The 24,281-nt window shown below is 38.6% G+C and overlaps 1 protein-coding gene across 5 annotated transcripts in view; it reads left to right on the top strand.

Moving 5' to 3' along the window:
* Positions 1–22,407, top strand: part of letmd1 (LETM1 domain containing 1) — a 45,149-nt gene extending 22,742 nt beyond the window's left edge. For 3 of the 5 annotated variants that reach the window (XM_048240214.1, XM_048240213.1, XM_048240216.1), the window contains 7 exons: positions 2,033–2,148; positions 5,770–5,852; positions 15,658–15,844; positions 18,371–18,472; positions 18,557–18,709; positions 20,571–20,667; positions 22,142–22,407. In XM_048240214.1, coding sequence (XP_048096171.1) covers positions 2,033–2,148; positions 5,770–5,852; positions 15,658–15,844; positions 18,371–18,472; positions 18,557–18,709; positions 20,571–20,667; positions 22,142–22,269 — 866 coding nt within the window. In that variant the 3' untranslated portion in view covers positions 22,270–22,407. The remainder of the gene's footprint in view (positions 1–2,032; positions 2,149–5,769; positions 5,853–15,657; positions 15,845–18,370; positions 18,473–18,556; positions 18,710–20,570; positions 20,668–22,141) is intronic. The other 2 variants (XM_048240215.1, XM_048240217.1) reach the window with 2 other exon arrangements.
* The last annotated feature ends 1,874 nt before the right edge of the window (positions 22,408–24,281 follow it).

Here is a 24,281-nt window from a genome sequence, read left to right as displayed (position 1 = left end):
GCCATTTCTGTCCACAGAGTGTAATTCTAGCGTGTAATTCTATTAAAAACACATTAGGCTAAATCTAATCATGTTTAGCATCACAAATTAGTATAAACAAAAACAAGCCTAGACTTTTTTAATGGTTGCTCCTTCTCATGATTTTGACACATTTTATTGGTGTTTTGTGGTACAATATCTGTGTTTTGGTGTTCGCAACCAGAGTTTTCACATGTTGTGCCATATCCCAAACATTATTTATCAAAAATGAATTACAAAAATCATGCATATGAATTAAATGTAACTGTCCTGAACTAATGAACTGCATGCACACATTAAGCATATATATGCATTTCCTACTTTATTTTGCTTAATGTATACCTGTCCCATGGTTTACCAACACACTCTACATAAAGTCACTTTGCTACTGTTTTTTCATCAAAAAAATATTTGGTAGCCATGATAACCTAATATCACAGTGGAATACATGGGTGTCAAGCAGAAAGATTGATGCCTTGATGTCCAGAAACATAAGACAATCTACTCTTTATCCCTTGTTTTGGGCATGCACACTTATTATGTATCATTACCATACACATTGTATTTCTGTTTTTTTGAATATTCCTGATTTTAAAATGACTTTAATAGTTTAAATGGTGTACATTACATGTAGAAAGCTAGTTACACTTGCTTGGTGATCATTTTTGCTCGTCACCAACACAGTCATTACCAGCACATTATAGCTTGAAATGTAGTGGTAATGACGACTGTGTCAGTGATGATGGTTGGTGTTTGCATACATTTAAAGTAGTCTTTTTTTTAAAATGTGTTTTTTTTGCACAAAGTCAGTTCACCTTGGGCTCCTAAATTATACAAATTTAATTGCAATAGATTACGATCAGTGATTTGTCATCACCACAACAAATGTCATTACCAGAACTGCAATGTCATCACTATCACCATGCATATTTTTGCCGATAGATTGATAAATGACAATAAATGACATTAATAAGATATTTTTGACAATGTTGGACAGTCTAAATGGCCACTGGATTAAAACAGATTTGATATATGCCATTTATTTCAAATTAATTTATATTCCAAGCCAGGGTCGAGCAATAAATTAAAAAAATAAGATCCTTAAACGACTATAATTCATGTTGTAAGTAAAATTCAACAATTCTAACAAGTTCAAGGTAAAATAGACTTCATGAAACCATAATTGATCATTGATTGTCATGTCATCTTTAAAATGTAAATATTAGATGATGTGATGGTAATGACATTTACCTGAAAAATTATAAATTCCCTTATATTATGGTCTCAACTAAGCTCACAAGGTTACTCCTATCAAAACGACTAATACTTTGATGCATACCAATTAGTACAATTTTTAACTTTATTTTTCAAAATTTCAATAACCCAAATTGACCCGAAATCTGAGAAATAGTTCACTTCAAGCTCAAGTGTGCTGACTTAGACTGCTGGTTAGCAGCGTTCTCTCATCCGCTCATACTGTTGCTCCAACATTTCAATTCTATTGGCATTGCCCCTGTTAGTTTCCAGCTCTTCCCAAAGTTGGTCTGCCTGTCTCCTAATGTCTGCTGTTCAACCCTCCAATTTCTTGTCTATTTTTGCCAGGAGCTCCTCTTTCAGGGAAGCAATTGCTTCAAGTATCGGTTCTTGCTGTTCTAAAGCCACAGCCTAAGCTGTGTCCTTAATGCTAGCCTGGGAAGAGCTAGCTAAAGTTTGTTTAGCAGGTCCACGATGACCAGTCATAATTGAATTATAGGCTACTATGAATGACAATATGGCAGTAGTTTAAATGACATTAGTCGATCCACAGCTTTTGTTGCTATTCTGTGAACTTTAATATATAATTCTCCACTCTAGCAAGGAGCACCAGAAAACACGTCCTCCTCACATGGTGCTGCAACCGGAAGTCTTCCCTTTATTTTATAATTATTTATTTTTACTTTTTATTCTATTTTAACCTTTTAAACCCAAATCTCTCTAACCTTTCTCTCTTGAAAACTATCATATGTTCTTGCAGGATTTCGACTCTTATTTCAAGATGCCAAAGAGGTGAGAGAGATTAAGACCAGAATGCTTTCCAACAATACAGATCGCTGGAAATTGCCTTATCGTGAGCTGGAGAAACTCAGGCAGGTTTGTTCACTTTTGAAGCACAACTCATCCACACAGGAGGCTCTAGGCAAAGTCTAAGGCCCAGGCTACACTGGGTTCTCAAGGCAAGCGGTACGTTCATGGAGCGTACTGTAAGCGTAGGTTTAGAGTAGGCTTAGAAGACCGATCTAATTTCTTTGAAGATACCAACTGCTACCACATTTGGTGTAGCCAGTTGGTATCTTCAATTATTGCAGCAGACGCTCCACAAACGAACGCTTTGGTTATGTGCCCAGTGTAGCCGCCCTGTTAGTGTAAAACACATGGACAAAGACATGGACCAAATTTTTTTTTCTTATTTCTTGGTAAATACACATTTAGATATTTTCCCAGCAATGAAAATAATGTTTAGTCCATGCCTTTGATACCTAAGATTTTACCTGCCTTTCATATTAGGGTCCTAATAATAACACTTGGTTAGATTTTATTTTTTGCAGTGTGTTGTCTGTGTCCTTTTGGTAACAAAATATGAGTTTAGGAGATTTGCAGATTATTACATTCTGTTTTTATTCACATTTTACACAACATCCCAACTTTTTCTGATTTGGGGTTGTACAATAATGACTTGGAGACTTATATCTGCAAATCTCCTAAACTCATATTTAGTTACCAAAAGGACACAGACAACACACTGCAAAAAATAAAATCTAACCAAGTGTTATTGATCTTATATTAAGATCAAACAATCTTAGATTGTTAGATTTTATTAGATAAGCATATAAAATGTGGAAAATGACACATTCAACTATTTCATGGAAAATATATGTTCCTTTTGAATTTGATTTGATAACAGCAACACGTTGGGATGGGGGTAACAAAATGCTGGAAAAGCAGGAAAAACAAAAAGAGGAGTGTTTCACAACTAATTAGGGTAATTGGCAACATGATTGGGTATGAAAAAGAGCATCCCAGAGATGCAGAGTCTCTTAGAAGTAAAGATGTAGGGGTATTCATCACTCTGTGTAAACCTGTGTGGACTGTGGACAAATGATGAAACAATGTCATTTTAATGCTTTTAATGCATGAAATTGTGACATATTTTGGGAGTTCATCATCTACAGTACATAATAGTGGTGTCAACAATAATCGATTCGGCGATGCATTGCAATGCGGGGCATGCACGATTCAGCATCGATGCGGCAACGTGCCATAATCGATTATGTCACTGTTAATTTCCTGGCCTTGAGTGGACAATAAAGTTGTGAAGTTTCAATTACTTCTGGGGGCATTTCCGGAGCAACGTTGTAATGACATGCGCAGCCTGTAGCTACATGCTAAGCGGCAGCACTAGCTAGCATAACAACAACACTAAAGAATCAAGATGACGGAGGGAGATGAACACGATAGACGGGTAATTAAAAACGCACCCTTGGAAAGTGTGCGAAAACGCAAGCTTGGAAAGCAGACATCTGGGCACATTTCGGATTCTACAAAGTTAATGGGAAACTAGACAAGACGTACGCGGTGTGTAAAACCTGCCACACTAAAATCAAGCACGTTGGCAATACAACTAACTTCACGAACCATGTCGATCGTTGGCATCCTGAGTTGGCTTCGTTACTGTGTGTGCAGTATGTGCAGTGAAGGAATTTCACGACGGCCATGGTGGCCATCGTTGCCCGAGGTGGCCGTGATGCCCCTTTGAAAATCAGAGGTTTACAGGCCACGGTGGCCTTGGTGTCCCCTTCTTTCGATATTCTGTTTTGCGTCCGACTAATAACGATTTTTATTTAGCATATGGCCTGTCAAAATAAGCATTCACAGCGCAAATTAATTTAGTCTTTTACGCAGTGGAGAAAGTGACAGCGCACGGCAAGAAAGAAAGTGCATCCAAATTCACCTATTCTTCTCAGTTGAACTACTCCCTAACTGAGTAGTTCAACTCCTGTGGTGAACGGTTCATGAGAAAAGTAAATAATATAATTCAATTTAATCATAAACTCTACTGAAGGTTCTTCGCCTATCTCCCTACCCATTCATATCGGTGGGATACTTCACGAACCCTTCATTCAACACATAACAAACCATATATCAGAATAAACAGCTGACCTTACCGAACAGAAAAGTGTAAAGCAGTCCCCTGTACAGTTAGCCGTTCCAGAGTAATCCAGTTTTCAATTTGCAGCAAATTTCGACATGCATGGATGTCTCCAAATTTGGGCAAGTTTTACAATGTGTTTAAATTATTAAACGTATTAAAATGCCATATCCAATACCCTGTACCATTCAATTTTATTTAATGATATTAATGTCAAAGATACAGGAGAGTGATAATACACACATAGCAGCCAATAAAATCTGTTGTTCAATATCTGACTGCTTGTATTGCCTCATGACCTAGAAATTTGCCTTGTGTGCAGTAGAATTTTGATGCATCGAATTGAATCGAATCGTTACCTGGTGAATCGTAATCGAATCGAATTGTGAGGGCAGTGCCAATGCACACCCCTAGCACATAATATCATTAAAATATTCAGAGAATCCAGAGAAATCTTTGCAAACTAGGGATAGAGCTGAAAAACAATATTGGATGGCTGTGGTCTTTTGGACCTCAGATGGCACTGCATTAAAACCAGACCTATTTCTGTATGGGCTCAGGAAAACCTCTGATAACCATTGTCTGTGAGCACAGTTTGATACTGAATTCAGAAATACTAGAGTAAACTTTACCATGCAACAGCCAGAAATGCCGACGTGTTATCTGGGCCTGAGCTTGTTTAAAATGGACAGAGGTAACGTGGAAAAGGTCCTGTGGTTAGACCAATCAAAATTTGGAATTCTTTTTGGAAATCATGGACTCATCTGGGCTAAAGAGGAGAGGGCCTATCTAAGCATCCAACCTTTCCAACTTGTTTTTGTCCTCAAATCGAAACTGAACATCTATGACAGTGTGGAGGTGCATTAGTGCTTACAGCATGGACATCTGGCAAGGCACAATCAATTTAAAATGATGTATACAGGTTTTGAGCAACATATACTGCCATCCAGGCAATGCTTTTTTCTCCAGGGAAGACCTTGAATATTTCAGGAAAACAATGGCAAAATGAGTTCTGCACATATTTATACAGTATTTCTCCATAGAGGAAGAGTCCAGGTGCTAAAATGGCCTGTCTGCAGTCCAAACTTGTCAAATTAGGTGCATCATGGAATGAAAGAATACCTCATACTGTTGAGCAACTGAAATCCTATATCAGGCAGGAATGGGACAACATTTAATTCTCAAAACTCTAGCAACTGGTCTCCTCAGTTCCTAAACATTTACATTTTGTAAAATGAAGAGGTGAAGGAGTACAGTGGTAAACATTCCCTGTCCCAACTTTTTTTGAAACATGCTGCTGACATGAAATCCGAAATGATCATATATTTTCCATGAAATATATTTCAATATATATATAGTCAAAATTGTCATTTTCAACATTTGATATGTTGCCAAGTCCTTTTTTGCTAAATATGGGTTTACAAGACTTTACAAGATATTATCACATTCTGTTTTTATTTGCATTTCACACAACATCCCAACTTTTTCTGATTTGGGGTTGTAGATATATCATGTGTTTGTTTTGGCATTGTTTATTGATTGTTTCTTTTATTTTCATCTTTTAGTTTCGTAGAGATATGATCAAAGCCATCCCACTGCTGCTGATCTCCATACCACCCTTTGCTAACTATGTGGTATTTATCCTAATGTAAGTGCTCTCATCATTCTTTTTTTTTTTAAGTATTTTTTTGGCCTTTTTATACCTTTAATGATCGTGACAGTGGAGAGTGACAGGAAGCGAATGGGAGGGGTGGGATCCGGAAAGGACCACGGGGCGGGATTCAAACCCGGGTCGCCGGCGTACGGTGCAGGTGCCCTCTTGTCATTCTTAACTGGATTATCTAAAAGAAAATAAGATATCATGGAAAAGTTAATTTTGTCCTATAACTTATTTCAAAAAGTAAAACTTTCAAATATAATCTAGATTCATTTCAGTGAAATAATTCAAGCCTTTTTTTATCTTGATTATTCTAATCTTAATTATTAAGTGTGCTTGCAAAGCAGCACACTTATTGTTCTTCTTAAGTTTTATTATTTTTCCCGTCTCCCTAATATTTTGTCAGCTCTAGCGCCTAGGCCCTTTGAGACAGAGACACCGTTCCAACTTTAAAACGTCCGGTCAGTACCGGTGTAAGTTGCTTTCGAAAATGACGTCAGGTGGGCGTGTCGTTCGTCCGCCATATTGGATTGAACAGAAAGCGAAACAAAATTTTCACAGGTCACAAATTTGGTCCGAACGCCACGAAACTTGACGTACATTATCCTTGGACCAAGCCTCACAAAAGTTACCAAAAGGATTTTTGATTTTCGAAAGCGTTTGCCCATCACAGCCAAACGAAATCGGCGGCGAAGCTCCGAAACAGGAAGTTGTCCATATCTCAGGAACACTGTCACATATCGATACCAAATTTTGGATTTGAACTCGGGACTCCAATGTGAGGGTGCATAAGCTAAAAACATTCCAAAAGTTTCCAGCATTTGGCAAACCACCCACCCGTATTTGGTAACTATCACCTTTCACATTTGCAGTTGTACGTCATTCACAATGCCTTCCAAGTATGCACAATGTCTTTGGGCAGCCACAATGTCTCTGGGCAGCCTTGCCCAATCATGAAATCCTTGCTCAGCCATGGGATAGTATGGACTTACGAACTGAAATGGCAAGGAGAACATTAGCTATTTATTGCTGACGTAGTACAGTTATTTTCACATTGACGGTGTTCAAAATACATTTTTCATTATTGTTAAATATCATGATGGGAGAGTATTATTAAAAATGTTACAAGTATGCAAATTCATATGTTTAAGGGCATTTAGGTTTTACTGTGTTGTTTTGTTGTAAAGACATGCAAGGCATTCTGGGCCATGTAATAAACAAACAGTGGTCGGCAGCGTTAACTTGATTTCCATACGTATGAATAGGTGTTTCTGTAAACCTAGGGACAATAAACAGCCATCTCCGTTACAAAAACGACCTGGTAATCGCTCACTGAAGAGGAAACTATGATAAAAAGATTGTTTTCCTCAAAGCATGGAGTTGACGACACAAGCAAGAAATGTCACGTTAATGTTAAATACATCTGAACGCTAGGTGGCAACGTTGTATTACATTTCACATACATACGGTGACATCATTAGAAATTATTGGAAATTGTAAACCACACACATCCATTCGGAATCACACGTACACATTTAATACTGAAAGACTCTCATTTCGTTTATTTGATGTTGCCTAGCAACGCAGCCTTCAGAGCAAAGATTCTAGAACAGGGCTTCAGAGAGACACGTTTTGAGTTTGTGGCCAAGAACCTAAAATATCGGTTTCCATGTGTATGTGCTGGATGGTGTGCGTCCTTTATGAAAGTAAGTGTTTTATACAGTTAACGTTACAGACATAATGAGTCATGTTGTAGTGGTCAACATAAATGTGCCCCTTCTGTTATTAGAATGCTAAGCGGAGAAGCATGCTAAGCAGAGATTTAGTATCATTAATTTCTTGTGTGGCTAGCTATAGGGAGGAGATGTATGTTGCTAATTGGGATTTATGTTGTTTAGCGTAATGCCATGGTCATTTGATATGAGATGCTTGCACTAGTAACTTCGTCACTTGTAACTTTAGGACTGCTATTTTTTTTTCTAACAGTAATTCACAAAGCACTTTAGCCCTAAAAGTAGCACCTAAGTCTGTGACTGCTTAAAAGAAGTGGCGAGGACTCCTAACGCGATGTTTTGAAATGCGTCTACTATTGTCTACAGGAGCTTCCAATCGCGAGGGAACTTGCATTGTAGGCATAACTAAGGAATGCAATAACACCACCAACAACCAAAACTAGCCTACTTATTGTCAACATGTACATTAAATGTAACGTTTCATGTGAATCAAATTAAAATGTTTTCTTTGCAAACGTTGGCATAGGCATATGGTGACATTCATTTAATAATGCTGCTGTGTGAATCACGGTAAGCGCGAATTAAGTGGCCACTTCTTAATGGGACCCACTGTATGGAAGTGGGCTAAGTAAAATAGATGTTTCAAATAAGATAAGGTTAATCAGAATTCTACGATATGCCCGCTTGACAACGGCAGAGATAGAACTGGCCTTTGGCCATAGGCCATAGCAACCATCCATTTAGAACGATTGACCTTCATAGCAACCAAAGATCTGAGCTGTGTTGCAATGTGAGGCACGGTATAGAAAGGTGATGAAATATACAGAGACAGGTCAAAAAATATAGTGCAATGTAGACAGTAGTATACAGTTGATTTACAGACGGTGGTTTAGAGTAATATGAAGTATTCCTTTATTCTGAGATACATCTGAGATCATCAGCTACATCAATAGGCTCTCAAAACAACCCCAGGCTCACCAAACAATCCCAAACAGACATAAGGTCTTTATAGAGCAAATCCATATAGATTATTTGTCAAATAAACCAGTAAAACATAATTTGTGGGATGGAATATATATAACATTCACACTCATAGCTCATATTTTTTTAAATAAATCAGTGAAAAATTATCTTGACAAACAAGCAGCTTTTTAATGCCTTGGTCATAATTCATAATTTCAATTCCTCTGTAGGTTACCTGATGGCCCAGTTTGAGAGGCGCAAGATGCGTGACATTATTTATTTTTGCATCCAAACAATGCTGTCATTTGATTTTATTGATTTGATCTCAGTCATAGAAGCTAAATTCGAAGGCAGGCCCAAAGGTAAAATCCAACGAACCGCTTTCAACCCGCAAGCCAGTAGTTGAATAGCCCTATCCTAGAGCTTTTGAGATATTGCCACTGCTCCAACACTGAAAGGCACTGTTACAATGCCTGGATCAAGCCAGGTTCAGCATAGCGTATGCCACTGTCTGCTCACGTTGGTGACCGGACCAGGGCAAGCACACTTTTGCAGTTCCCGCCGGAAATGCAGTCTAGTTACAGATTACAGCTCATGGAAATCCAAAATATTAGAATGAAGAATGTATGACCTAAGATGAGCTCTAATCAGGGGCACGTCTCCCAAAACCATAGTTGCAATTTCAATTTCAAAGCGCCAAAACATTACACATTAAAACATTGAGAGAGCCCATGAGTAACAGGGGTGAGGAAAAACTCCCTAGTATTGGAGATACATATAACTAACTAACTAACACAGCACAGCGAAACTAAATCGCCAGAGTAGCAGCCAAAAAGGAAGTAGGGTCATATCTTAGGAACGCTTTCACATATCGAAACCAAACTTGGTACATGAACTTGAGACTCCAATGTGAAGATGCACGAGAAATGTGGTATCTTTTGACCACTAGGAGGTGCTATAATCACAGGAAGTAGGCTCATATCGCAGCAACGCTTTCATGTATAGAAACCAAATTTGGTACATGGACTCGGGACCCCATCCTGAGGAGACACAATACATTTGGTGTCTTTTGACCACTAGGGGTTGCTATAATCATAAGAAGTAGGCTCACATCTCAGCAACGCTCTCACATATAGAACCCAAACCTAGATATGGACTCAGGACCCCATCCTAAACGTCTGCATTTCAGACTTTTTCGTCCCCGCGAGAGTTTAACAAGGTGCGATAATTCAAAATCCCCATATTTTCTTATAGGACAAATCGCTAGATACCGGATCTCAAAGATGGCAGCTTTTTGGAAGGTGAACTTCAGAGGTCTATTGACTTGGGACCTCATCCTGAAGACACAAAATAATGTGGTGACTTTCAACCACTAGGGGGCGCTAGAGTTACAGGAAGTTAGCTATATCTCAGCGACACTTTCATTTATCAAAACAAAACTTGGTACAGGGACTTGGGACTCCATTGTGAGAGCACTCATATAGTGTAATTTGGTGCCCTTTGACCTAGGGGTCACTAGCCTGGAAAATCCAGACCCTGGTAATCTAGAAAGATTAAGGGTCTGGCCACGAACAATGTAATGGCCCAACTCGAGGGGCGGCAACAAGCATGCATTTAAAAATCTCACTGCAGGCAATTGACCATGTTTACTCTGAATGATTTCGGACTTCGACGCAATCGGATAACACTATCCATGAAAAACTACTGGAGCGTGTTAAAGACACTAAAACTCTCACAAAACCAAAGAAAGTAGAACTGAAAGTTGTGAAGAGGAGAAGCTTATTCGGAGCACTTTAAAACACCTCTCTTTCTCTTTTGGCTATTCATCTTACCATCAAAGGGGCTGAAGGCCCTGCTTTGCTTGATACAGGAAGCACTTTTTCCCTGATACACCATGAGCTGTGGAAAAGAATACAGAGACCAAAAGAACAGTTAACCTCTGGTGGCTATCAGGAGTTTGCTTTGGCCAATGATTACTGGACATACACTTTGTATGTGATGTCTGATTCTGGTCTTTTACAGTCATTCTTGGTCTTGACTTCATGCAGAAGACTGACATGCACCTAGACTTTAAAAATGGGGCGTATGGGGTTAAGAGTCAAGAAAAGCTTACTTACCATCCTTTTCTCAACCAAAATAAATGGGAGGAGCAGTGGCAGTTAAGTCATTCTGGGAGAGGCTTAAACCTCTATTATGCTCTTCCACCAAAGTTGTCAACTCTACCTCAGCGGCCCTTCATTGGGAGTGCCTTTGCTGAGATACCTCCAGAGGCATCTCCTGAACTTGAGCAACTTATGTCTCGATGGCCAACAGTTTGCTTAGGGAAGCTTGGGCAGACGTCACTTGTAAAACACACAATTCGAGTCTCGCATGATATCCCTATATGGTGTCCGGCGAAGGTGAAGTGTGGCGTCTGCGCCTTTTGTCTAGTATTGAGGTGTCGCCCGGTGTGTATAGTCTCCAAAAAACGTAATACTCAAGTGAAGAAAGGGGAGATCGCATACAGGGGCTGAGTACTTCCAAAAGTGTATTTTAAAAAGCCTAAAAAACAATTACAGGCCAGATAAACAAGGAGTAAACGTTTCGGGTCTAGCCCTTCATCAGTGTTCCTTGTACGTGACGTGTCACAGGGCGCAGCGGCCATTTATAGGCTCGCCTGCCAATCACCCAATAACCCCAAGACATATGAGTGCATTCGGGGTCACAGTGTCAAGTCAAGTCATTTTTATTTATAAAGTGCATTTAACATGTACTTAGCACAATCCAAAGCGCTCCACACACAAGACATTGACACATAAAGACAAACAATGCTGGACGGAGCGGCGTAGTCGCCAGCGTACCCGTGACATCAAGACAAACAAACAATTTACAAAATAACAAAAGACACAAGAGTGCCGGACAGAGCGGCGTAATTGCCAGCGTACCTGTGACATCACACCAAGACATAGGCTACACAAATAAACAGACAGACAAATAGACTGACAGTAAAGCAAGCCTGTCTTTACAAAGACAATAGGCTTACAGAACAAGACCAGACATAAAACACAAAACAAACGAGCAAAACTCAGAGCTCATGCAGACAAAGATAAAGACAAACAGAAAAACACTCAATAAGTCCGCAGGCAGGTGATGATTCTTCGCCAGCAGTTTAGTCCACAATCAGTGTATCCAAATCACCATAATTTCATCACAAATCATTACAGTTACATACAAACATGTACAGGAGATATAACCACATTTGTATACAGAAACATACAGTCACAAAAAATGTTTAAGAGGCTATGCCATATTTAAATGTTTGAAAATAGAAAAAAGCACAATATTTAGAGAACAGAGAGCATATATTGATCTAGGTACACATCCTCCATCATCATCATCATCATCATCGCACTTCGGATATCTTGCATCCATGTAGGCCTAGTTCATTATTCAAACAACTATATTCATCACAGCCAACTTGTTAAATTAAATTCATCATTAATACCACTAGGGTGCAGAGTTTTAAGTGTAAAAATCCAGAAGGTTTCCCTTTGTAAAAGTATGCCCCCCTCTACGTGTTCTATAACAGTGAAGACGAGTGAGGCCAGCTGATGGCCGGCTTCAGTGAAATGCCTCGCTACTGGCGATTCCTCATCTTTTCGTCTAATTGCGCTGTTATGTTCTATGATGCACGCGTTTTATAGGTCTGTTGGTTTTGCCTACATATTGTTTATTGCATGGGCACGTAATCAGATACACTACCCCAGCAGTGTTACATGTGGTGCATTGTTTAATTTGGTAAGTCTTGTCTGTGATGGAGCTTGTGAACGAGGTGGTCTTTTTAGTGTTATTTTTACACGCAGCACACCCTTTGCACGGAAAGAAACCAGTGATGTTCCTTAAAGTGATAAAGTGATAGCTTTCAGTGTGGTACAATCTCTGTAGGCCTAAATTAGGTTAATTCAAGTGTCATCCCGCTCTCCCTTATGGTTGGCTAGTGGTATCTCATTTCCAAGGGGAATATTCTTCACCCCTATGTCTTGCAACTCGGTTTTGAGGGACAAGGGCTAGGGGTAAGATGAAGGTATAGGGGAAGGGGAAGGGGTAAAACAGAGAATTGAGATTGACCCTATGTTATTTGATATTGTTTCATTGGGCTTTAGTGGTGGTGTTGAAGCCTATAAGCCCAATGTTTTCTTGTCAAGTGCTCTGTTTGTGGCATTTTTTATAATAAAGAGCACAAAAGAAATACCTGTTATGTCCTCCATAGTAGAACTTTATGAAGGCCTACACATTTAGGAACAGATATTGGGTTCTGCCCAAAGTCGAGCAACATAAAAGTAACGTAAAAGTTGCGAGTAACGTAAAAAGTTACTTTCCATAGAGAGTAACTAAGTAAAGTAACGGGTTACTTTTTTGAGGAGTAACGAACAAACACTACTTTTATTTTTTTTTTTTTATTTATTTATTTTTTTTAATTTTATTTATTTTTTTTATTTGCAAACATCATTGACATTACAGAAAATGCAACACTACGACATGCACATGAATACTACATACGACAAACAGACGTACATTACATAAACACATACTGTAACTTAACAAGACATCACATTGACTTGGCTTCCACAAACATAACACAACATAACATTAATAACAGAAAGGCCAAGGATGATTTCGGCCCAGGATGATTACAGATATGATTATCAGGGATGAAATTGATGACCGGAATGAAAAGAAGGGGGATGGGGGGGTGCGGATGGTAGCTCTAAGAGTGTGAATGAGGTGGTGTTGGGATGGGGGTGGGGATGGGGGGTGAGGGGTAGTGAGTATGTGAGGATGTATGTGTGTGTGTGTGTGTGTGTGTGTGCGCATATGTATAAGGCTGGTTTGCTGTTGGGCCAGGAGGAGAGAAGCTGGAACATAGAGAGGGAGGGTTTCAGGAGAGGAGTTGTAATTATTCTATTAATGATAAGTATAATAATAGGAACAAACACTACTTTTAAAAAGTAACTTCCCCAACACTGATCATTGCAAGGAAGGTCTCCTGGGCATTCAAGTTTACGTCGATCTTAGATAATTGTTCTATAAAATCGCCTGTGTCTCTCAAGTAAGAAGGTAATGGCACGACCAAAGGTCTGAGGATGCGATCTACATACAGAGATATGGGTTCCATCAGGCTGTCATTGCATGCCACAATCAAAAATATTTCTTTCGGCTTTTTAAAATACACTTTTGGAACTACTCAGCCCCTGTGTGCGATCTCCCCTTTCTTCACTTGACCTATACGGTGTCCCACATACAGGGTATCTGCAGAAGAAAGCCATAATAAAGCAACATCTTCAAGAGATTGAGGCAGATGGTATAAGCCGTCTTCCTCTCCATGGGCATCACCGGTCGCACTTGTGCCTAAACCAAATGGAACCTGCCGATTCTGTGTTGATTACAGACAACTCAATAAAGTAACTGACTTTGACGCTTATTTAATGCCAAATGTTCATGACATTTTAGAGTTTCTTGGAGGTGCTACCATCTTCAGTTCTCTAGATTTGCGATCTGGCTATTGGCAAGTTGCCATGAACCCAGACATCATTGAGAAAACAGCTTTCACTACACCATTTGGCCTTTTCCAGTTCAAGACAATGCCTTTTGGGTTAAACAACTCAGCTGTCTCTTTCCAAAGGCTAATGGAGAGAGTGTTGGGAGAACTGAGAGGGGAGTGTTGCTTTATTTACATTGATGACATAATAATCTTTTCTAAATCTAAAAAAGACCATCTACGGGACCTCGAGAGAGGTGTTCAAAAAACTGCACCAGGCCTCTCTCACTCTCAATGTGAAGAAATGTAATTTCTTTAAAACCACCTTATCTTTCTTGGGCCATTTGGTGTCTGGTCAGGGAATTTCGGCAGATCCAGTTGAAGGCCATCAGTGAATACCCAAGACCCCAAAACTTAAAGGAACTACAAAGCTTCCTGGGTTTGACAGGCTGGTACCATAAGTTCATTAAGAACTTTGCTGACCTGGCCGCTCCCCTTGACCAGCTAAAAAAGAAAGAGCTACAATGGAAATGGACACATGAGTGTGAAGAGAGTTGGAGAAAGCTGAAAGATGCCCTCCAATCACCACCTGTGCTGATCCATCCTAATTTCTCCAAGCCCTTCGTAGCAGTGATGGTACTTCCTCAGACACAATTAATGTTTTAAATATGAAGCCATACTTTGGAACTATTCCCAGTGTGTGAAATCTGGGTGGGGTGGACCATGTAGCCACTGCCACATATACAAGGGCTCATAAATGAATTAATTAGCGAATGAATGAATGAATGGATCTAAATAAAGAAATATAAGTTAAAAAAATAAGAGTTATTCCTGGCCAGGTTATGTTCTGTTGTGTAGGCATATGAGTATGGAAAGAAATTGCACTTAAACAGGGATTCACCTTTCACTATTTTTTCCTCACTGACTGCACATCTGTTTCTGAAGCGCAGCTTGCGCAGGCAAATCAGCTGACCGAGTTCCGTCATAGGGTGGAGAAATTTAAACTAGGAACATGGTGTTGGAGGGAGAACAAAGGAGGAATTAAATGGCTTCATGCTGATCGCTCGTCGGTGGATATTTGTTTTTTCGGGTCGGACTAATCTTTGAAATACCACCGGGAAACGGAGCGCGGGTGAGACGTGTCCTTTTTTATTTTTGTTTATTGCCGGGTGTTGTTGCTGCCACACAGATTAAGATGTGGTTGGATATTCGTAAAACTTAAGGACTTATTTTTTCGTTTGTGGATTATCTTTCCTGGGATTTTGGATTACGGTTTGTATCATATAGGATCAGAGACTGAGTTAAATGAACTGAATTAACACACAGACTTTATGGGAATACAAACGGACTGAGATTAAATACAAACGGACTGAGATTAATCTTTCTTCTTTTCTCTTTTTCACGCTATCTAGCAAATAAATAACTCAATTAATAGTACAAACTGTGTCGGGAACTTTATAATTTGTTGTAATACATTGAATTGTTACAGTATATCAGTAAATAGCTCTGCCCATTACTGTCCCTGCAATTTATACATCCAACCATAAACTTTTGTTCTACATTTGTGTTATTATGGAATTAGGTATCTCTTCCCCCGACATGTCCTGATTCCACATTTCTGGACATCTCAGCAGCTTGTGGAGTTCCAAGCTGTTTATCACTCCCATCGAGTTCAATCGTACAGACCTGTGATCGATGGCCTGATGCGAGCAGTTCCATCTATCAAAGATGTTAATCTCCAGATGTCCCTCTTGGAGCTGTGTGGTAAGGTTTGTATTTATAGGTTTATAGTGTACCTCAGGTGGTATGTGTGTGTCTCCACATAATAATAATAATAATAATAATAATAATAAAATGAAATGTAATTATATAGCACTTTTAAATCACAGAGCACAAAGTACTTTACAGACAAACAAACAAAACAACAAAAAGCAATAGTAATGATAACAATAATGATAATAATAATAATAATAATAATAATAATGCTAAAATAGTAATAAATAAAAGGACAAACTACCAAACACAAACTTAACTCAATATAAGAAACAAAAGGAAAAATATACAGTACAGTATAGTACAGTACAGAAGGCAATTGTATATAAGTGGGTCTTTAGACTAGATTTGAAAACCACCATCTGCCACTGATGGTGCAGATTTGATGTTATAAGGGAGGCTGTTCCAAAGCTTGGGTGCTCTAACTGCAAATGATCGGTCACCCCTAGTTGACAGTTTACTTTCTGGAACAACTAAAAGTCTCAGGCTGGAGGATCTGAGGGGCCGAGCCGGACAGTAGGGGGTTAATAAATCTTTTAAATAGTCAGGTGCCAAACCATGTGACGCTTTATAGGTTATAAGGAGGATTTTAAAATCAATCCTAAAACAGTGAATAGTGGCCAGAACTGGGGTGATGTGTTCCCTAAATTTAGTCTTTGTCAAAAGTCTGGTTGCTGAGTTCTGAACAGTCTGTAAACGAGAGATGGATTGACGATTTAGACAGGTGAATAAGGCGTTGCAGTAATCAAGTCTAGATTAAACAAATGCAAAAAGCATTGAACTGATTTTGGAAATGTTTTTCAGTTGATAATAACAGGACTGGACAAAGGAGTTTTACATGTTGGTCAAATTTTAAATCTGTATCGAATAAAACCCCTACGTTTCTAGAAGTAGTTATTTGAGGCTAAATTTCCAAGAAAAGTCTGAGTATGACTATAGACTTTGTCAGGGTTGATGAAAATGACTTCTGTTTTGTCAGAGTTAAAGGAATTATCCGGAGTAAAATGCACTTCAGATCAATTTACGGATGATTGGGAGTACATACGTTGAGTTGACATCCAAATCATGTCATTCGGATGTGTTTTGAGAAAGTTCGATGTTACCGTTTTAGTCAAAGCTCGTTAGCGTGGAAGTGAGAAGGGCATATTATTTAGCCGCTACAAAACGCTATTTTTTATACCTCTTCTACAGTTCCAAACAACATTGCACTTACGTGGTAGTGAGTAGAGGGTCCCTAAAGCCAAACCAAGTATCCCGAGGTCTTTATGTGGTCGGATAGAGAGTCCAGAATGAATTTCATCAAGCCAGTACCTTTTCCGAAATGTTGCCATCTTTGCTGCCATCTTTAGGGGAAAGTCCGTAGGAGTCGATTGCCAAGTGTGCTCTGGAAATTCACAATTTCGTCGCCGTTTAAAAAAAAACAAAAAAAAAAACATTGTTTTCTCAAAACACATCCAAATGACATGATTTGGATGTCAACTCAGCGTATGTACTCCCAATCATCCGTAAATTGATCTAAAGTGCATTTTACTCCGGATAATTCCTTTAAGGTGTGAGAAATTTTGTGACATAAGGCTGTATACTTAAAGCATGGTGGACCCCAACAGAGCCAAAAATGTAGCAGAGAACATGCCAACATTTCAATGTTCGCTGTTGGCTATTGAAATCATTTAGCTAGCCCAGGGGTGGGCAAACTTTTTGGCTCAAGGGCCACATTGGCTTTTAAAAACTGGTTGGCGGGCCGCACAACAACCAGCACCCCCTGCTGTGGCGCAACTGGCTGGGGCACCTGCACCTACGCCGGCGACCCGGGTTCGATTCCCACCCCGTGGTCCTTTCCGGATCCCACCCCTGCTCTCTCTCCCATTCACTTCCTGTCACTCTCCACTGTCCTATAATTAAAGGCATAAAAAAGCCCAAAAAAATATACTTAAAAAAAATATATATATATATATTAATTGCTTAAAAAATACTGCTAATTTGATGCTGTTGAACAAATGTAGGCTATACATTGTGCGCTGTCGCTTTATCGTTTTTAAATTCACGTAATTCATTATTTCTCAATGATCTTCTGCCTGCTCCGTTATGGCTAGTGCTGTACCTATGGCTGTGCCCTCTCACAGTTTTTAAATGGTCAGTAGTGGGAACCACTGTTGCCTTCATGATTTCCGGCCGGATCCGGCCCGCGGGCCACAGTTTGCCCACCCCTGAGCTAGCCTGTATCCTGTATATAGCCTGTATTGACCAGCATTTACCATAAAAGACCCATCTTGTAATTTTACGCTTTTTAGCTGCAATTGTGTCTTTTTATAACTTTTGAGGCATCTGTGGCCTAATGGTTAGAGTGGCTGACTTTTAACCAAAAGGTTGCCAGTTCGATCCGTGTATCCATAGGAAAAGGTATATATGTAATATTTAATGTTATTGAGTTTCCAAACATTAATTTGTCGCACATTCATTCATTCTTTTAAAAATAAGCTATACTTTCAGTACATATATTGGGCTTTTGTATGTGGGTGCAGGTGCAGAGAGGTGGCCATCCTACGGTCTCTGAAGTGCATGCGCTGCAGACCTTGTTTGCTGGATCAATGCTAGGACTGAAGAGTCTGTATACAGATCACAAGGTAGTGTTTAAACTTGTTGTTTGTTGTCCTCAATCATTAGATGTAAATTAATTTATTATTCCTCTACTTTATTTTGTGTTCCAGAAACAGCTATGCTCCCTACTCTTTCTTACTTCCAACCTCCCATCTTTTCTGATTGGCCAGCGATTGAATAATCATGCCATAGAGTTAATGCGCCTGGACAGAGCCTTGTCACAACTTGGGCTCCACCAACTCAGTGATGCAGAGATTAAACAGGTTAGTGGGATAGTGTAATGGTTTTAAAGGGATTTGAAAGTCTAAAGCCTTGAGCATATTTCTGCAGATACAGTTAACGCACAGTTTGGATGACTCAAATTTAGCCACCACCACCGGTTGTATGGCCTCTCCACTCTGCACCCAAAGGATGAGTCTGTACAGAATTTTCCATATTGTTTGTGCATGTGCACCAGCCTACGAATTTAATAAAAAAGTAAATCATGCATAATTAAAAAAAAAACTCAATTTAGGCTACCGTAGGCCTACGCAATAAGGTTTCCATTACAGCACAGCGTTCAATGAATGAATGAAAGCGGATGCCTTGTCTCGCAATAAACAACGGGTGGAAATCCAGACACTCTTTCAACTACATGAAACTAAACAGTGAACCATCAAATACCCCCCAGATTTCAGTGCCCATCAGTCCAAACATTTAGCAACATAATCAAACAGTCCAAACGTAAATTAAATCCCAAACCAAACCGAATATCTTCTGCTTTTGATAGCCTACCGGTATGACACTGCCAACGAAACGCATGTCTCACAATAAAAGAGAAAACTTTTAGAAAACTCAGCCATAGGTTATTTTGAGAATGAGGACTTTCTCATCAGCATTGTCCTAACCGTTAAAACAAGGCAGATACAGTATGATGAGGCATTGCAACAATGTTTACAGAGATACACTGTAAGGTTTGCTGCAACGATTATGCAGACTGTTACAATTGACTGACACTCGCGCACACACATTATCAAAATCATACGCCGGACGCTTTAGTCTTTCTACATGGGTTTAGTTAACGATCGGGCTATAATAAGACAACACTTTGATTGGTGTAAACTGGGACGTTTTAGCGTTCCGACAGGCTTTTGTAGGGACTCGGGACACGCAACTCAAAATGTTATTTTAAATGCGCATATTTTTTTCTCTCTCGGAGGTAGCCTGCCGAGCATTTGCTCTGTGCTGGCTTGTCCCTCCACATCGCCCAACATTTTTGATTGCATTGCATTCTCCACATTTTTAGCTAAATTTTCAGCCACATCAGCATTTTTGTCCAGTGAATCTTTTGTAAATTGCTTTACATTTACCGTCGGGCCCTTGGCCGCCTTTCTTATCGTCCAGTTCGCCTCAGCTTGCCGCCATTCACTCCTTCTCCGTCTTCATTAAGATTCCCAGTAGAATTCTCAATCTTTTTCGTCTTACATAGTCTGTCTGTTCTTGGTCTTGGATTTTTTAAAATAACAACTTATACTTATAATAACGACTTATAGTCTGGTGCAACAATTACATCATACCCTGAATTGTTGTTACATGTCATCATAAGTTGTTGCTAGATGTAGTAGATGCCACGGGCGTTAATCACAACACGTTTTCCAAGAATTTTCCATGCGTTCATATCAGACCAGTGGTAAAAACAGTTTACAAACATTTTGCTGCTGCTGGACATTAGTTACATTTTGGACATGGTATGCTGTCAACTTGTTGGGCATCAGACATGGGAATATGTAAACATGTGTGACCAAATATAATATTATGTGTGATTCAAATAATGATGTGATGTTAATGTTTGAAAACATTTTTGAAAACATTACTATGAAGAACAGAATATGTGGCCACAAAATTGAATGTCACATAAAACAATTATTGTTTTAATTTTACAATCCTTATTAACGCCCTTAGTCTTGAGCAAGAAAGACTTGAGGCTCACATTTCTAGTGACTACTGTACACTGCAAACAAATATGAGTCCACTTTTGAACTATTTGTGATTTGGCCGCTTAAGTTTTGGTTTGGTCCATTTACATGAAGAAAGAAATTCAATCAAGTTGCCCCCTGAAATGTGAAAATATGTCTCTTTTCACAGGCATGTTACGTGAGGGGGATAAATGGTTACTCTTTGAGTTCAAGTCAGTGTAGAGAGTGGCTTGCCCAGTGGCTCCAGTTTTCCGTCCATCTCAGAGGTTTGTCTCACATTTACCATATGTCAATGTAGATCCATTAAAACTGTACTGAACTGAATAATCAATACAGAATATGTTATATAACTGCTGGAAGACAAGTATTTTCTTAATGAAGTTAAAAAGCCTTCCAAGACAATGATCCTCAACAGGGAGTTTGGAAAATCACATAATCAACACCTCTGGCACCATTTCCATTTATGTATGAGTTAAAATGTTGTCTACGAATTTTGTCTTATGGTATTTTCTGCGATGCTAAACATTGTTTTAATGTCTAATGTGATGCCTATGTGTGATGTACTTCACTGCTGAACTGAGCTTCTCATTGAGCGAGTTGAGTCAGCTTGTACTACCATTCTTTCATATACATAGTATTCAGCTGCAAAAAAATAAATAAAAAGGTCATAAAATAACTAAAGGTCACAAAAAGGTAAAAGAAAGAAAAAAAGTAAAAAACACTGAATGCAAGTATTAAAGAATGACAGAAAAATGTTAAATAATATAAATAGAATAAAATAAAAGAACAGTGGTAAACTGGTTCTGAGGGATTGAGCAGTTGACACAGGTCACACAGGATTGTGGGTTCAACAAAAATGGGGTTTACTCACCAAAAGTTACTTAACAAATACATTAATTTAATTATTTTATTTCTTTATTAATGAATTGAATTATTTTTTATTCATTAAATAATAAAGAAATTAACATTTTTTTGGGGGAAAAAACTGTGCTCAAAAATAAGGGTAACTAAACAGAAGACATCACCCTCCAATGTGAACCAACAAAAGGAGGACTTAAACACAAACTGACTAAACCAATAATAACTGAAAGGGGAACCCATCAAAATTGATTAACCGTTCAACAAAACACATTAAAGTAACAACACATTAAAAAAAGATAATTACATAACTATAAATTATTACAATAAAATAAATAAATACATATTATATTTTTTTTATTATTTTATATATATTATACAGAATTTATAACACAGAGAAGTCCATCTAAAAAAATGTGTTTTCTATCCACTTTGCATTGGATTTCTGTGGGGAGGAAAATAATTTTGGCTCTCTCAGCGTTCCATTAATAGGCAAAAAGATAGGATGGACTGCAGTTACATAAATCAAGCATAAATACATGATAAAAATATTATATTATTTGACCAATTTTAAATGGTCATTTTGTGCCTGAAGTCCAACTTGAATCCACCCTTCTCATGGAATTTGAACAAAAACATACATGACAATTTGATCCAGATCAAAACAAAGACCAGTGATCTAATCTGATTTTAGATTATTAATTTCTCTTTGAACAATCCAATAGCCAAAATCCAATTTGATTACTTTTGAACAATGGGCCCTTGGTCTTTGTTAATCTCATATATTGATATTTAAGATTAAGAGAGACAGAGGTACTTTTAACTTTTTTTTTAGTATGTAAATGCAGCTGAATTCTCCATTTCTATTTGTCTTTTCTGTAGATCCAGAGGCATCGCTGTATTTGCACAGCATGGTTCTTCTTTCAGTAAACTACCCCCAGCCCCACCATTGTTGGCATTCTTCACTCCATTCTCAGAGACTAGAGGAATATGAAGACAAAATACTATAATAATTGATTAATTAAATGTAAACTATGCAGTATTGGCAATTTCCTTACTGTTTTCTCGGTTTTTGCTTTTTTTTCGCTGGCTCTGTCATGATGAATGTCTGAGAAACTCCATCACTACCTTTTTCTAGCCGGTGCCTGGCGTGTATGTGTATTTGAATGCAGTAAAGCAATTTGTTACACTCGTTATACTTCCTGACACTGAGGCCATGGGCCCACAGTTGCAAGGGTGGTTTTTCCGCTCACAGGTGCTAGGGGGAAGAGAGGCGGCCACCATTCAACCCGAAAAAAGTCATATAACCATTCCAATGACTCTGAAGCTGTTAAACGAAGGTAAATTAAGCAAAAAAACTTGCATGTTAAGCTAAAAAACCTGCATAGTGTGCCTTTAACACAATTTTGCCAGCAAGTTTGTTTCTGTGTCATACTTGTTCTTGTGTTCTTGACGTTGTAACGATTGGAAAGTAACTTGTATTTTAATGTTGGAAACATTGCCAGTTGCTAATAGGACACAAACCCTATTCTATCATGATCTCATCAAAATTGTGTTTTACAGGAAGACAATCTTTTGACAACAAACGGTAAAAGAGTGTAAAAAAACAAATAAAATAACTTAAAACATAATGAATCTAGGTGTTTTTTCCAACACATTTGTCTGCTGAAAACAAAAAACAATTAATCAAAAATGGAAATACATTATATGTAAATACCCATGTGCTTTTGAGTTGCAAATTATACTTATATAATTATTATATTGCATCATAACTGATCCTAATTATTCAGTACCTATAGTGTATGGAGGTGACCACTGTCATTTTGTATGTAAGCATTTTTGCACATTCCGACTATGATAGAATGAATGGGGTTTCGGGAAATCATCAAAAAAAATAATACCTGTGATCGTTAATTAACTGCTTGACAGACCTTGCATTCTTTTCCTTTCAATAAAATCAGTGTGTTTGTTGTCTCTGTGAGGACTATACAACCATATCTAAAATATGACTGTTACGTCTCTGCTAGCAGTGAAAAAAACATTCTAGGGGTGTAAGGATACACAAAAATCATGGTTCGGTGTGTACCTTGGTTTTGAAGTCACGGTTCAGTTAATTTTCAGTACGATAAACTTGTAGGTACTGGTAGCCTAAAATTCACTGACAATATTGCTGATGCGCAACAGAAATAGTATTTTTAAAAGGTGTCGAAGAAGTTAACTGACTAAACTGACATTTGATCCACCACCTAATATTTTTGTGTGGGAACTCGATTATGTAACATGGTCCGCACAAACTACTGTTGATAACTGTTAAAGACTGCATTCAGTACGAACGGCGACGAAATTGTGAATTTCCAGAGCGTGTTACACCACACTCGGCAATCGACTCTTAAAGACCTCGGGATACTTCGGTTTGGCTTTAGGGACCCTCTACTCACTACCACGTAAGTGTAATGTTGTTTGGAACTGTAGAAGAGGTATAAAAAGTAGCGTTTTGTAGCGGCGAAAATGACATGCCCGGCTAACGAGTTTTGACTAAAAATGGTAAAATCGAACTTTCTCAAAACACATCCGAATGACATGATTTTGATGTCAACTCAACGGATGTACTCCCAATCATCCATAAATTGATCTAAAGTGCATTTTACTCTGGATAATTCCTTTAAGATGGGGTCACAAATCCACGTACCAAGTTTGGTTTCAATCGGTGAAAGAGTTTATAATTATAGCACCACTAGTGGTCAAAGGACACCAAATTTATAGTGCGTCCTCATGATGTGGTCCCAAGTCCACATACCAAGTTTGGTTTTGATAGGTGAAAGTGTTGCTAATTATAGGCCCTAGTGGTTAAATATCATCAAATGTATTGTATGTCCTCGGGATGTGGTCAAAAGTCTATACACCAAGTTTGGTGTCGATACGAGAAAGTGTTGCTAATTATAGTGCCCCTATTGTCAAAAGACACCAAATGTGTTATGCGTCCTCAGGATGGGGTCCGAGTCTATATACCAAGTTTAGTTTT

The sequence above is a fragment of the Alosa alosa genome, chromosome 4 (assembly GCF_017589495.1).
Source record: "Alosa alosa isolate M-15738 ecotype Scorff River chromosome 4, AALO_Geno_1.1, whole genome shotgun sequence".
Lineage (NCBI taxonomy): Eukaryota > Metazoa > Chordata > Actinopteri > Clupeiformes > Clupeidae > Alosa > Alosa alosa.
The sequence above is the reverse complement of the archived record's forward strand: the minus strand, read 5'-3'. Positions and strand labels throughout refer to the sequence as shown.